At 41.8% G+C, this 16,256-nt stretch overlaps 1 protein-coding gene across 9 annotated transcripts in view; it reads left to right on the top strand.

Moving 5' to 3' along the window:
* Nucleotides 1–16,256, top strand: part of NCOA7 (nuclear receptor coactivator 7) — a 98,300-nt gene that overhangs the window by 33,518 nt on the left and 48,526 nt on the right. For all 9 annotated transcript variants that reach the window (XR_014227750.1, XR_014227751.1, XM_082307633.1 and 6 more), the window contains one exon: nt 13,257–13,510. Coding sequence is in view for 7 of the 9 variants with exons in the window: in XM_082307633.1 (XP_082163759.1) it covers nt 13,257–13,510 (254 nt within the window). In the remaining 2 variants the exon portion in view is untranslated. The remainder of the gene's footprint in view (nt 1–13,256; nt 13,511–16,256) is intronic.

The following is a 16,256-nucleotide window of genomic DNA, read 5'->3' as shown; positions in this document are numbered from 1 at the left end:
TGAAGGCCCCTTCCAGAAGCAGCCACGGTTTTGTGTCATGGAGGCACACACCTAAAGAGATGCCTAATGGTACTGACTTTTTGGTGGTGCTCTTAATCATCTCTTGCTCGTGCTCTGAGAAATCCCAGCTGTCTTACCACCTCGTGGCAGCAGTCCTGGTCAGCTCTCCTGTGCTTTGTACCACATGGTAGTAGGGAGTGGGGTGTACAGTATTTTGAGGAGAAGAGTTGGCGTCGTGAGATATGTTAGAGTTTGCTGGACTGAAGAAAAGCCGGGTTGATAAGAAGCTAGCCTTCAGCTGGGGCTGCACGGCTAGAAGGTGCATCCCCTGGGTGGTGGATAGGGGATCCCTCTCTGGAGGGTGCACCAGATAAAATTGAAGAAGGTGCCGCGAACCAACGCAGCCTAAGGGAAGGCCACCCTGACAGAAAAACCACTGGCCCTCCAAGTCATGGGGGTTGGGCAGGAGGCCAACTACCTCCGGGGGGGGGGGGGGGGAAGTTGCAAAAACGACGAGCATCAGAAATGGCGGAGATGGAGAAAATCGGTAACAAAGTGAGGAGGAGGAGATGGAGCTGGATCGGTTGTGTCCTGAGGGGGAAACCGATGGAAGACTGCGCTGTGGCCCTTGGACTCCAGAGCACGCAGCCGCGGACCGATCGAAGTGGAAGAACGATGTTTGCGCCTTGTGTGCCTCCTGGCACTGAGAGAATTCAGATCAGATAAGAAGCTAGACATGCCCCTTCAGGGGAGGCTGCTGGTGTTTCTGGCCCACAGATGAAGTTGCCTGCCTTGTATCTGCTGCTGTGATTCAAGACTCTGCCTGTTTGTTTCTGGCGTGTGCCATGCTACGTTGGATTGTTGGTTTGGCTGGTGGGATGGTCCGTTTCTGGTAACGGTGCTGCACGTTTAAAGGGGAAGATATGAACGATACCTGCAGGAATGTGCTTTTGGAGAGAGGCAGTTTTTTCCCCCTCTAAGGGACTGGAAAGCATTATATAGCTACCTAAGGGAATTCTGTTGGTAAGAGAAGAAATGCTGTAGATCCTGCGTGGCGACACTGGGTGACTGTCTGCTTGCACTGCGTCTGAACTGTTAGTTGCATGTTCTGCCGTTTCTGCTGCGTGCCAGTGGGCATTGGGCGCCCCGGTCCTGCCTGCCCCAGGGAACAAAGCTTTTTTCCCCCTTCCCTGGGGCTTTGGACGGGGTAAGAGGCTGTGTGGATATTCCTGAAGGCATTAGGTTCCCTGTGGTGCCAAGCTGGTAAACTCTCATGCCCTCAGCATTAATCCAGCTTCCAGACTGGGTTTGGAGGGGATTTCTCCCCTCCCCGCCCCGCTCCTGCCAATCTGATTATGGGGAGGTGGGTTGTAAGTGTAGGTTTGTGGTGGTTTTTTTCTGTCCTACTCTGTAGTCTGGGCAGGGAGTGTTTCCTAGGATCATCTGAAATTTAAGCACGTATGTTAGCTATGCTCTAAGTCTCTCAGGCTATTCCATTGAGGTCCGTGGGATTTGTCCTGTTGATATGTGTGGGAGAAAATCCCAAGGAGAGCAGCAGAACTGCTTAGGAATTTGGCGGGGAGGGAGAGGATTGTCCTTATGCTGGAAAACCTTTGTAATGTAAATGAGCCATAAATCAGCTCTCTGGGTACCTTAATGCACTGAGTATTTTCCTGTCAGATGGCAGTCTCTGGCACAGAGAACTTGTCTTTTATAGCACTTAATATACTGCTAACAACTCCAGGTTTCTACCACTGTTTTTCTGGAGTGGCTGTTTTTATTTCAGTAGCCTTAAACTTAACATCTAGCCAATCATAGGTAAACTTAGTTTAAATTATATTTTATGTTTTTGACATAACAGTGCATTTCTGTAAGCTGCTGGATTTTTGCTTTCAGTAATGCTTCTATAAATACATGGCTTCAAGGTGTTAATCACGGTTCAGTCAGATGGTCTTTAAAAATCGAATCTCCTTAAGAAGAAGATTTATCTGTATGTTCAGTATCTGTGTTAAAAAGGTAATGCTCCTCTTTCCACCTGGACCACAGCAGGTGCTGCATGTAGCAGTTCTCTTTGCCTCAGGCTGAGAAGGGTTTTTTTGTTACTATAGAAGTGTTTTGTGTTACAAATGCTGCCAAGCCCCCTTCCCTTTTTTTTTTTTTTTTTTTTTTTTGGGGCGGGGGGGCAATCCCACATAGTGTCTTAAAACTACAGCATATGACTCTGGTCCCGTGAACTGATGCATTTGAGCAATTTTATGCATATGAAGAATCATACTGTTAGGTTTAACAGAATGGTGAAAGTTGCTACAGCTCTGTTCCTATGAGCAAGGGTGGTGGGAGCAGGTGCAAGGCACTGCTGCTGCGGGGTGAGATGGCAGGGCACGGGAGAGGAGGGGAGGCCAGCAGCTCCCCACCCACCTGCCGTAGCAGGGGTAGGACCCAGCATGCCAGGAAGCTTTCCTTCCCAGCCCAGGAGGGAATGGGCAAGGGGGGACAGTGGCAGGCAGCAGGACAGGGCGTTGCAGAGCACCTGCCTTATCTGGCGGTGGCCAGCCAGGTTTGCGAGGAGGCCGTTGTCCTTGAACGCAGCAGGGGATTGAAGATAGCTGGCCTGCTTCTCCCCACCACCCTCCTGCTCCGCTTCTGCAGGGAGGAGGCAGCATGTAACCCCCTGGCCGTGCTGCAGCCTGGGTACATGTGGTTGCTGCCAGGAGCGAGGCCACTCGGTATTAAGCAGAGGGGCTGCCTTATAAGATCAAATTCAAGAGCACTGTAACTTTCTGGTTTCCTCAGCTTATTATTCTAGTTCAGCATCTGCCTGAAGTGCGTTAGGACCTTCTGGACTTGCAGAGTCCGGAGAATGTGGAGGTGGAGCAGAACCTCTTGTGTCCTCCTGTCGCCTCTTCTTCCATCGTGCTGATGGAGGGCAAGATTTACTTTTTGCCTTTGTTTTCCCCCTGCAGTAATTGCTTCTTCCCCTTCCAGTCATAAACATTTTGATTGCATGTTTAAAGTTTCAGCTGAAGAGTAAATGAAAAAATCCAAACCTTTTTTTCAGTCAAAAATAAAAGCGTAAATAATTTAGTATTTGATATAAAAAACACAGAGAAATTGTAAGACTTAGTAATTAATACACGCTTTGTCTCTTGCAAGTGCAAACATAATGGAGGACGTGTGACACTACTATAGTGGTATGGCTGCTGAAAAATATCAGACCATGCCAAATACTTATTTTAGCATAAGATATATGCATATGAGAAGTTGCATTGGTACATGCATGCCATGTGACTGTCCCACGTAGAAAAGCCCTGCCCTGTCGTGTCATCTTTGTACTTACGGTTAATCATCTTTTGACTGTAGTATTAAAAAGGTCATGCCCTATTATTTTGTATAGAAGCATTGATGCAAACGTCTTCTCTGGGTGGAGGGGAGTTACCGTTCTCACTTATGAAATATCCATTGTAGGAGACAATATCGCTCATTATTCCAAACACTAAAGCTACAGATTCCTCACTTTTCCACCTGTTACCAGCATTACTGGGTGTTTCTTTAAACTTTACTCCATGTAGCAGGATCTTCAGTCCACTTGGGCATTTCCTCGCCTGTGCTGAGTGGGTGTCAGTTAATGGGAACTCTATTCAGGAAGCCAATTAAACTGCTCAACATGCAAAATAGGTTACAAGTTGTTTGGGGACAGTGAATGCAAACATAGAACTGAGACACACGGAGGGTTGGTTGAGATTTGTTTTTAACAATTACTCTGAAATACTTTAAATAAAACCTTTCGTCCACTTGGGTCACGATGCTTCTTGCTGTAAATTTGTTTGTGAACAGATGAGGTTGCAACCTGTTTGTAAGCATGTGCACAGCATCTCTTACGTTATAAGCTCCAGATGTGATTAACAGAATCCCTGAGAAATACATGGTGGCATTCAGGTAATTGTGTCATCACGAAAATTAGCATTTAAAACCATTACTTTGGCTTCCTTTTTAGTGCTGCTTTTTTTTTTTCCTTCATCCTGGCCTTCTCTATTAATAATAAGAAAAGAAGTTGTTTTTTCTCTGTGTTTTTCTTTTTTAAACCACTTTTGTTTACATCTGTATTAAATGTGTAGTTTCACGCCATACAGAATGGTACAATGATGCAGACAGCCTTGAGATTTAAATGTTAATTTTCACAGCAACTTTTTTAAATAAAAGCAAAAGCTAATGCAGACAGGTGCTTTAAATCTCAGCCCCCTCCCTCTCTAAGATATCCCTTTTAGTGGTCATTTAAGTAAAGAAATAATTGAATTTTTGACTTTACTTTCATCACTGACTTCTTGAGCATGGTTACTTTCAGATCCCTGCGACCTTGCTGGTCAGCAAAGTCAGCCAGGTGACTTCACCTATCGAGTTGAGTCAACATTAAGATCCTCTTTATGAAGAAAAAAATTATTTCTTCTCTTCCCTGCTGCTGTTGGAGAAGCATTGTTTCCTTGCTTTTTGCAGCAGGGGAAGCTGCCTGTCTCCCAGCCCTCGCAGTGCAAACCTTCATGAAAATTTCCCAACATCAAAGTGCCTTTTCTGGTTAAATGGGAAGAAGCTGCCACAACTGCTTCAGTGTTCCTGTCCCGAGGTCTGCTGGGCATGGCGTGGCCTGTGTCTGGTTTGGCTTTCTGGCTTCATCTTTTTGCTGGTCTCAGCCTAACGTTGCAGAGAACAAGCAAGGCTGTAGCTTGACGAGCCCTTCGGTCTGGGCAAAGTGCCTTTGAACTGGCACGGCTGCTTGGGGGAGCAGTCTTGTCTCCTCTTTTGGCCTTCTCCTTTGTGTTGATACAAATGTTAGCACAGCCAAGTGGGATCTAATGGGGGAGTGATCCAATTTGAAAAATTAATTTATGTATTGGCACTTTTGCTGGGTTATCTTTAACGTAGATAATTTCCCAGATCTGGTCCCTACACAGCTGCAACAAACGCTTGTGTGTGAGAATGGGGACAGCTCCTGGGGACAGGATCAATGGTGAGCAGAGAGAGAGAGAGAGATGCCGCCTTCTGCTAACAAAAGTGGCTTAAAATGCTTCTTTGAGCTACAAGCTTTTCCTTCAAATAGTACCGTGCACCTTCTGCATCCTAGGGGTTTGCTGTGCTTTTTGCCCCAATACTGCTGCATTAGTCATGCTTTATCTCTGACAGAGGCCAGTTGGGGATGCTTAAGAATGAAGAAAAAAAAAAAAGTGAGTTCTTGCAGGGATCCTTCATGAGTGTCACAGGTGTACAGGCTTCTAGCAGTTTGTGGTGTAGGTACCTGCTGAGCAAAAAAAAAAAAAAAAAAGCTGTATCTCTGTGACTGTGTTCTCCATAGCTCTTCATAGGCCCTGCCGTGATGAATTTTCATAGTTGCTTTTTGTATCTGTTTACATCTTTGGCGAACACAGCATGCCTAAGCTATTTATTTTTAGCTGCTTTTCACCTTATCTGGAAGTATTTATTGAAAGAATTTAATGTGGTGCCCTTGGTACTTCTCATATAAGAAATACTAAAATACCGTTCCCTGAGATTTTTTCCTGGAGGTGGGTTGAGCTGCATTATCTCTGCACAATCTGTGGCACATTTCCTGTGCGTTTTGCTTTAACTGACCATTGATTTTCATCTACTGTTTTATCGCTTCATTGTAAATGTTTATTGCCATTTGAGTCACTGAGCGCTAAATTACTTTCTGACTGTTTTCAGTCAGTTTAATCAATACTAAAACTGGCTCTGTATTATGAGGACCTACCTGATCTGAGAAAGTGGGTGTGCAGCGATGACTGTATGGAGCGGTTACACGTCCCCCACAGCTCTCCTTGTACCCTGTTGTCTTCTTTCTTCTTTTGGGTTGTTCTCAATTCTTGCGCTTTGTTTCCCTGTATTAATCAATCACTAATTTAAAAGGGTCTTCCTCTTTGTTTCATGGAAGTTGAGTTTCTTGAAGACTATTCAATTGAGGCAGGGAGGGAGGAGCATATCAAAGTTTTGGGAAGAACTTGAGATGCATTTCAGCCAGCCTGATTACCATGTGCTTATTGTCTTCGTCAAATAATCTTAATAGTTTTAATATAGTGTGACTCTCCTGTGCAGAATCTGTGCAGCTTCCCTGTAACATTCTCCTTTGCCAAGTAACTGCAATTCCCTTTTACTTCCAGTTTCAGCCAGCCAATGTCAAGGGGAGTGGGAGCTCGGGGAGCTGGCACTGAGCGTGGGAGAGCAGCTGGAGCCCGGCGCTGGCTGGAGGTGATGGGGCAAGGCTGTTCCTCCCTGGCCAGGGCTTCGGTGCGGGGAGGGTGTCTTGCTGGGCCACTTTGGGAAGAATTCATTGCATGTGTAGGAGCAGTTTGGGATGATTAATGAACACCACAGTAGGAGAAAGTATCTGGCATCATTAGCAGAGGAGGAGCAGGATGGGAGTGTGGTAAGAGTCCAGTTGGTATTTGTGACAAGATAGATCTGTGGTGTGGGTTTAATTGAACAAGCCTGTTAAATGAACTTCAGGCAAAGTTAAAAGAGTCATCTGAAGGGAGGAATTTCTTCATTTTGCCTTCTGCCTAAAGCTGTTCTTTGAGAGCCTGCAGTAACTGAAGTTATAAGAGAAGGAATTAAATAGATGTTTAAATCAAACAAAACAGCTTTCCAGAATCCTTTCCCTATGGAAAAGATTTTATTAAATTGTTGTCATGGTAATGGAGTGCTGAATACATCATAATCTTTTTTGATAAGTAAACAGAAAAGATGGGGATGCTTTTTGCCTTTGAAAATAGAAAGTTTATTAAGCTGTGTGGGAACATTGTATTCTTAAATTTAAGAAAATAAAAACTTTCTGACAGCTCAAAACTCTCTTGAGTTTTACCCTGGGAAATGGTGATTATTTTTTTCCCCCTAAAATAGACATAAGAGAGCTTAATTGGGATGTTTAAGATTCCCTGATATCAGTCAGAAGACTGGGGGGAAAATGAACGTATTTTCATTTAATCTAAGAACTTTTTTCCATCAGAAGGTACAATGTCTTTAAAATTCCAGAACAGCTTTACTACAAATCCTTGCCTCCACGTTACAGATGATGAAACGGAGGTAGAGTGACTTGGTTTTGTAAGCTAATGGCAGTATCAAGAAGAAAACGGACATACCCTGATTGTCAGTACAGCACTTTACTCTTTGGAGCATGCCAGCTTGCTTGAGCGTTGCTGATGCCTGACCATGTGTGAAACCGGGTGCTGGTATTTGTTGTAAATTAGTAACAGCAGTTCCAATAAAAGTGGAAATTTCCAGCTGTGACCTGTGCTACTAATATCAGAGCTTTCTGTAGTTGCTGTTTGTCATTTGGAATGACCAGAGTATGGACACTTTTCAGTGTTTGCAACCACGCTGTTGTCCACGGTAACTATTTCAGAGTTACTTTTTTTCAGAGGGTTTCTTTTTCTCCCCTCTGCAGTTAATTGTTTAAATATCTCATTAAAAAACATGTTCTATCCCTTATTTTTGCCATAATAGTCTGTTTTATAGTAAATATACAGCCTTGTGGCTTGCTCATTTCCAAAACAGGATGCACATCAGCCTGAAATGGCTGGTGTTTCATGGAGCGTGCTGTTTATTTTTAGGAAGATGTCTCACTGAGGATGAACTGTTTTGTATTCGTTTCTGTTGTGAAGTGAAAGTAGCCGCACTGAGGAAGTCGGGAGTGAAGCGTTAAGGTCTGGCAAGCAGTCTGACTTCCTTTGGCTTTGCAAACAGTAATGATTTATTTTGTCTGAGATTGCTTATTCGTCAGGTTACATCAGATGGGATGAGAGCACAGCCGTGCCCGGAGCTGGCTGAGTGGTGCTGGCACCGAGGTGGGTGACAGGGAGAGGAATGATCTCTGCATGCTGGAATAGAATAGCTGACTAGGATCAGACCAGTGGGTGCCTAACGGGGATTTTTACTGTAAGATTTCTGTACGTAGGTTTTTTTCATGTCATGAATTTGATTTATTTAGCTGTTCTGGGTGGCATGTAGGGCACAAAGAAATTAGTAGATATTATATTGAGTGCAGAGATTTAGATTAGGATGAAAATGGTTAGTTCTGAATGAAATAATTGGGGTGCATATAATTTTGTATACAAAGTGAATTAACAGGAGTCTTGATGGGAACGAAACAGGTTAAGATATTTGAAGTGTTTTAAAGCTCTTTTTTACAAGTTCTGTTAATCTTATTGCGTATATGCATAAATGGATTAAAAAAAACCCCAGCATTTGTAGAACATGGTCTGTTCGTGCTGCGCAGGATGTTAAGCTGATTGCATGTCCGATATCAAGGCATGTTTTAGAGGATGCACATTGTGGAAAATTTCCCAAAAGGAAAACTGTGTCAACTTCAAGATAAAATGAAGATTTCTTCTCCCTTCCCGTTTCTTTTTTAATATTTTTTGGAGGGCCACTTTGTTAGATCCTTTTGTTTCTGAAGTGAGAGTTGTCTATGCTCTATGATTTTTATTAGTCTAATACATCATAAAAATCACGCCTTGTTATCGTAGGAGTTTTTTAGAACATCCTGCAATATGGACCTAGTGCTCTTTGCCTGTGATCAATTATTATATGTCAAATGAGGTCCTATTCAATTGTTTGTTAGGCATCTCTGTTGAATAAGTGTTAACCAAAACCAAGTGGAATTTCTAGAAAAAAATTATTGGAGATTTCCATTTCTTTATTGTCTCAGTGTCAGAGTTGCATAGCTTTACTGGTTGTTTGTAGTCTTCTAGTGAAAGCTGTGCAGATAACATCACCCCTCCTTTCTCTGATCAGTTTTCTTTTTACGCTAACCACCTACCTTGTTAGTGTAATGGGAAATTCAGACTGTTTTATTCTAAAAATGCAGATTTATTTGCCTTTTGTAGGCAGGCAAATAGACTTGGGTCTGGAAGATGAAGTAGGCCATTTCTTGAAATCTTTCCTAGCTCTTTTCCTGTAAGTCAGTGCCCAAGGTATTGAGTCCGTTGCAAATTAATTTAAGGGGGCACTGCTGACCTTGTATTTTTACCTGCCTACTCTGAAATTATGTCCATTCCAGATCATTAGTCTTTATTAAATTGTACGAGAATGGTCGTGTTGCAGAAAGTTTCTGCTCCCTCTTCCCTCTGTAGGGTAGATGCCTGAAAGGTCTGCAGCCGGCTCACAGTGCCCTTTAAGAACCAGTTCCCTCGATTCTCATGGGACTCAGTGGAAAAGCCCCTGTGCCATCCGTTGTGCACAGTAACAGACTGAAAACTTTTACTGGAAAACTGTATTTGGACAGACTTAGAAAATGGCTCATCAGTTGTTGCTCAGAAAACATTCTGAGGAGCTGTAAAAGGATGCCTCTATATAAATTCAGAAGAAATGTTTTGCCTGTCAGAACCAATCAGCTTGAAAAACATTATCTGGTGTCTAAATGAAATTACAGATCTGTAAGACTCTTTCCTCAGAAACCGGAGTGTTTTTGCAGATAAGCTGTTTGCTTCTCCTGCCCTCCCTTTCTCTCCCTCTTCCTTCCCCCAGCAACTTTCCTAGTGAAACACAACATATCCATTGACTGATACTGAAAAACAAACATCTTGTGCAGTAACACCTTATCAATTCACTGGAAAAGATGCATATTTTTTTGTCTGAAAGGCTGATTTAATTGCAAAACCTGACACTGGTCAGACGGAGGAGTTTCATTCATTTATTTATTTATTTGGCCATCGGCTCCCTTTTGCTCTCATAGTCATTACAACAAGACTGAATGTTGGTTTTATTCAGAGAAGTCCCCTTTAAAATTGAACAAAACCACTTGAAATCCTCAAGTAGTTGAAAAAGGCAGTAATTTGACAAATGGTGTTCTTAAATCCATCTTCCATGGCAGCTCTTGCCGTGAAGGGTGGGAAATACCTGAGAGCTGGGAGGAGAGCAGATGAGACCTTCAGCCTCCAAGTTCTTCAGGAGGTGACTGGTTTGAAATCTGGGGAGGAGAAGGGCTGGCCGTTGGCGTGGGTGCCCAGTCTGCCGTGCTGGGATGTGCTGGTCAGAGTGAGAGAAGGGCGGGTGGAGGCTGAAAGGGGTGCCTCAAGGGGATGGAGTTTTGTTTAAGGTGCAGTAAACCCCCTGGCTGTGCTCTGCACAGCCCAGTCTCTGCCACGCTGTACCAGTGCACGTTAATAATGAATTGCCTTGTGTGTGTACAGGACTTTGTATTTTCTATACTAAGAGGGTGCACATAATAATGTCAAAAAGCACGATAAATTTGAGGCTGCTGTTACTGCTTTAAATGCTGCTGAAGGCTTGTTTTGGTTCCTTGGGATATCGTAGTTGAGGTTTTTCAAGAGCGAGTGGAGGGTTGTGTGTAATGCTGGCCAGGCTTTAGAGACTTCTAAAAGCAGCATCTTGCGAGCAGAGATCATAACCCCAGGCAGAGTTGCAGTAGCTCTGAGTCCTGTGATGAACGTCATGGATACTCAGTCCGCATCTGGTATTTTTTTCCAGTGCCAAGGCTACCGCTTTGAGAATTGGATGGTCATTGCCTTGAAATGGAGCAGTGGGCAGGGGGAACAGGCTTGGCACTATCTGAAAATCTGATGCCTGCCTTGAGGACAGAATAGAAATTATGGAGTACACATTCGTGATCCCTCTTACCTGAAAAGTGCCTGTGGCATTGCCCATCCACAGCAGCAGCAGCAGCAGTGTGCCGGGGGTGCTGTAGGTTGTGTGACGAGCTCTCGGTGGGCTGTGGTACGTGGGGATCAGACAAGATTAAACACTACAGGGAGAAGCATCAGTCAGTTATGTTGTGGTTAGTCAGTTCAGGTGGTCGTTTCTGTTTTCCTCTTTTCTGTCACTAATGGGCCAGTTCTGTTTTAGCTCTTTATTCTTAAAGTCGCCTGGGGCAACTTTGAAAACTCTAGTTCAAATGAGTATGTTTTAAGGAAAGTACTGATGGAAGCTGTTAGTATTGAGGACTGTTGACCTCTAGAGAGGTTTTTCTCTTTATTATTTTTTTTTCCCCTCCAAAAAAGGGTTCTATGTTTCCATTAGCAGCTTTTTGTTGTTGTTTTGAGATACTACATATATGCTACAGAAAGCTTACTTAACAGAGTTTGTGATCAAAACAAACAGACTAGGCATCTGAGGATGGAAGGCGCTGATGCAATAGGAGTAGAAATGGGGCGGCCAGTGGGTGCTCGCCAGCTCTCATCTACGGCAGCAGATGGTTGGGGTACCCTGTGATATGCACATGGGCAGGAAGGTTGTTACGTCACTAGAGTAAAACGTCAGGGCTGTGTCGGATTCACAAGTCTGGAATCAAGTACAGCCGTGAGGTAAGGATGTGCCATTTCAGCATAGAGGGCTGCTCTGCAAAGATTTCTACCAGGGCTAAATATAGACATTGTGTATGCAATGTGACTGTAATGTTTTGTGGTTGCTACAGCAGCCTTTGATCAGGCCTGTAGCTTATTAGTCAAAAATAAGCTTCCTTTGCATACTCAAATTTTCATTAGTCTAACCAAAGCACTTCATTTGTTATATAGATGTATTCACTTTTATCATTTATAAATCCCTGTAGGTTGTTTTCGTATGTAGTCAGGACCTGATCTGTAAAGTTTCACACACTAAACCTCTTTTGCTGTGCAGAGCATGAACTACTACTAGTTGTCTTACAAATCAGTGGGTTTGAATGAATGGGGAACCACTGCAGAAGTAGGACCCATCCTCACTGAGCTGGCTGCAAAATGTGGATCTCCTGCTACCATACTTTGGGAAGCATTTAAGAAGTGTACGTACATGTGTGATAGACACAGCTTTTGCAAGACAATCTTTCGAAATGTTTCACTGGAAAGTGGTGGTCACATGTGGTCTGAAAAACTACCCTTCTCCGAGGTCTCAAGCTGGATATTCTAAACTTGGGAACTGGTTTTAATGTTTTATTAAAAAAAAAAAAGTGTAGCCTGAAATGTCTTACTATAATTCTCAAATGCTCTGTATATTTATTTTCATGTTGTAGCCTGAAACAATATATTGATAAAATAGAAATATAAAAGCTGGAAGGAAGAATCTCTGAAATTCCTGCATTATGTTATAACTTAATGCATTAAGTTTTCCCTTACGCCAACTCCTGCTGTGAGATCACGTAACCTTTTCCCATTTGTGGTGACTCATTGATTGTCTGTATTTTCTATGCATAATTCTTCCTGCGCACGTAGCAAAGTTTTTAGCATCAACAAGATTAAGATACTACTCCCTCCTGTAGGTACCTTGCAACTAAGAAGTTAATGTACTAGAAAGAAGGATCACTAGGTAGATTAGTTTTTTGGTTTGTGTGGTATGTGTCAGTGACACTTAAATGAGGACTATTTTAGTGACTCTGACCCTTAGTCCATAAAGTCAGCCTTTGCTCTTTCTAAGTAAAGTCAGTGCTAAAGATGGTGATTTAACAGAAAATTCTGTGTTAGGATTCCTGAAGCATCTTTGTCACTTGAGCTGTGCTTTAAGGAGCCTTCTAAAAAAAAAAAAAAAAAAATACTCTTGTTGCTATAGTGATAAGTTGGAAGATTTATAGGCAGCTTGTTAAGATTTCTCTCAAAGAACTATAGCAGCTGGAAAATATTCCTGCATAAGCAGTTTGTGGCCACGTCGGTCATGTTGTGGAAGGAGCTGCTGGGTGACACTTGGAGTACCAGGTGGTGTGGGTTGTGCAAGAACAGATGTGGAGTAGCGTGGGTGGCCGCTGGGAGATAACCTTGGACAAAATGGAAATAAATAACAAGTTTATATCAAAACAAGTAGCTTTATAAAGCAGGAGCAGCTGATTGTGAAGTTATGTTAGCTGTTGCATTATAATACATTATGATCTGAGGTTTTATTTTATCCTAAGCAGCTTCATCTTGAAAATGTGATTCAGTATCTTGTTTCTACATTTAGATGTATGATGGTTTAAAAACAAAACAACTTTTTGATATTTTTTTGTTTCTTTTTCCGCATTCCTCATCCCCAGGAAACAACAGTAAAAACTTTATTGCCTTTTTTGTTATTCTTGAGAAGATATCTTTGAGATGATGATATGATGAATGATTGAACAGTATGCTATAGGATAATCTTAGCTACCAAGTTACTGATGCAAAGTGTGTGGTTTTTACTGAGTTGTAAAGAATTCTGATATTAAATTAATTTTAAAAAAATCATTAGCAAGTGAGTTAGCTTGTCTGGAGAGGTTGGCTATATCTTAATGTTGTGGGTTTTTTCTTTATGCATAGTTTGAAAAAGAAAAGGCAAGCCAAACAAAACACCGAGACTGTCTCTGCCAATTCCTCTGGATCTCCTGTTTCCAAAACACTTTCTGAGAAAGATGATGAAAGTAAAGTTATTTTGGAGCAAATCAGTTCCTCTGAAGACAACTGTAAACTTGCTGGGGAAAAGGAAACTGTTCCAGACAAAGAAAAGAAAAAGAAAAAATACAATCAACTGAAAGACATCAGACGGACAGAACTTAAAAGATACTATAGCACTGGTGAGTTACGTTAATGCTATAGTATTTTGAAATATTTTTGTTTTGATAGCTTGTTAATGTACTTTTCTCGTATTCTGTAGGCCTTCCTTAAAATAATAATTGACTTTGGATATCCTTCATGTAAAAACAAACAAAATTATGTAGTTCTGCATATCATCTCCTTCTAACTTTAACCTTGCAGTTCTTAAAACATATGTATTTCTCGTTTCTCAGTTCTAAAACTCAGTGTTTTTATAGGCAATAGTTAAGTTTATTATTGCATTTTATTTTAATTTTTTTTTTTTTAAGATTTGTCTTCAGTGTTTTATGGCATTGGAGTTCACTTTTTTTGGTGGGGTTATTTGTTTCATAAATTGATGTATACTGGTTAAGACTTCAGTCTTAATTCATATTCATTTTGTCTGCCGAAGTGTGAACAAGTAAGTAAATTAACTACATATTTTTAAATAAGATGTCAAAGGGCTTGTGTGCTGGAAAGCTTTGTTTCCTCCCCCACCTCCCAACTGTATCAGTACCTCAGTTAATAATAGATATCTTTTTTAGATTTATTCTTGCAAGTAATTCAGAAAAAAAAAAAATCAGTTTGTGCATAACTATATGTGAGATGAGTCATACACACATCTGTTGGCAGTTCTGGATTGTAATTTGTTAGATACTCTTAAGTAATTTTAGATATGATTTATGAAATACTTCTCCTTCCAAATTTTCTCTTGGTATTTTGTAGGAATGATCTTTTAGGTTAAGAGAACGCTGGTTCCATTTTGGAAGTAATCCTTTCTTAAAGAGGAGGCAGGCAACAGAAAATTGTAGTTATCCTAGAGGCAGGCTTCTTTCCTGCTCACACTGTGTGCGTGAATGGCTGGATCCTAAGAAGGAGTCCTCATTAGGAGATGGAAATGAATCCGCAGTGAAAATGTTGTTATGCATTGACTGGCGCATGCAGACTAGTCCATGCCTGGAGATTGTCTTTTACGAGGCACCATGGTCCTTACCAAAAAGAAGATAAATCTTGGAGTAATGTTTCCTGGCAAGCTCAAGAGTTAACAGTGATTTATTGATCAGTCCGTAATTTTTGGCAAGTTTAAATCTGATGAGGTCAATAATCTGGGAACTAAGAGAGAACTTGCTTCTCTTTGTCTGAAGGTCTGACCACGGTGTTCTTGAAATAAAATCTGTAGAAGGAAAACTGGAGAATTGTTAATGAATGAACCTGTGAACTCTTTATGTTTTTGTTAGTTTGCTAATTTTAAAAAAAAAAAAAACAAAACAAAACAAACAAACACACCAAAATATAAACTCCTGTTGCATTCCTAGTAAAGTGCTTCTGCTAAAAGCAGTGATTTATTGTTGGTTTGTTCCTAAAAGAATTTGTTGTTGGGTGTTGGTTTTTTTTTTTGGAGACAGCTGAATTTTATTTCTCTAGTGTTACGGTAGTTTTGTGAAAAACACTGCGACAGTTGGCACTTGTGGTGGGGAGAAGGGGGATGATGGCATCCCTCTCCCTCACTGAGGAGTGCTGCAGGGCTGGCGAGGAGAACGTAAAGTTCTCCAGGTCATCTTTGGCTCATCATCCAGCAGCCAATACAAACTCAGGTTTTACTAATGTTTGTTTCATAAGTGTTCCCGTGTTTTGTGCGGACTGGCATTGTTGCGGGGGTGACTTGAAATGCTACTGCCCGTCATGTGAGTGTGCAAGGCCTCTGGGTTCTGCAGAAATACAGAATTTCTGTTGAGAAATACAAGAATTTAATGCTGCTGTTGAGCTGAGCACAGACCCAACTGAGAAAATCCATAGAGAAAGAAACCCCTTTGTTATTTAAACGCCTGCTTTCAGTTGTTCCTAAATAAAGACTTTTACCCAACTGGAGCATCAAAATTGTGGAAGTGAAAGTTTGAAGAGAGATGGAAAATAGTTGATTGTGAAACAAGTGCAATAGCTCTGTGTTGCCTATGCAGCTCTCAAAATGAAGTCATTTCAGTGGAATCGTTAGTTGCCGTAGTATCAGTCTGTGTGTCTTACACCTGCCTTCGTCCACTGCGGCTGTACCTGGCAGTGGTTACCTGCTTAGCCATTTGTTACTGCTGCTCTGCTGAAAGGTGCTGCCATCCCGAGCAGTTTCCGAGAGCTCTCCCGACACCTGTAGCAGCCTGTACGAACTGGACTGCTTTAAATAGTTAGCTTTCACCTCCATGCAGCAGAGGACAAAACCGTCCGCCTCGCTGAGCTGAGTTCTGCCAGAAGGGTCTGCGGTTCCCTGCTGGAAGATGTGTTAGCTGCAGCAGTGGGAAGGTACTGCCGAATCTGTAAAGGCTTCATTTTTTAATTGTTGATATGCTTTCACATAAAACTGGCTGAGAGGGATTATCCATGCATATACATCTGTCTTCATTATTTAACATTATGGATGCATATACCTCAACTTTTTTTTTCTTCTACATGATTTTTTTTTTCCCCTTTGAGTTGTCCCTTCATTGATGTTTCTGAGGTGCTCTGACTAAAATAGTCTCTCCCTCTTACTTATGGTTAACCATTTTTCTGAATGTGTTTGCACAAGGGCTTGGGGGGGTTTTGCTTGGTGGTTGTTTTTTTTCCAGTTACCGGGCTTTGACTTAATGTCTAGAACTTTAAGAAAATTTGATACAGAAATTATTAGTTCTTTTTCTAAATGCTTTCTGCACTTTGCCAAAATGCTTAGTTTTCCTAGTCAAAAGAAAGATGTGTTAAATGTAGCAGCATTCTTGCAGA

The sequence above is a fragment of the Platalea leucorodia genome (genome assembly GCF_965183815.1).
Source record: "Platalea leucorodia genome assembly, chromosome: 3".
Lineage (NCBI taxonomy): Eukaryota > Metazoa > Chordata > Aves > Pelecaniformes > Threskiornithidae > Platalea > Platalea leucorodia.
This window is presented reverse-complemented; position numbering and strand designations above follow the sequence as displayed.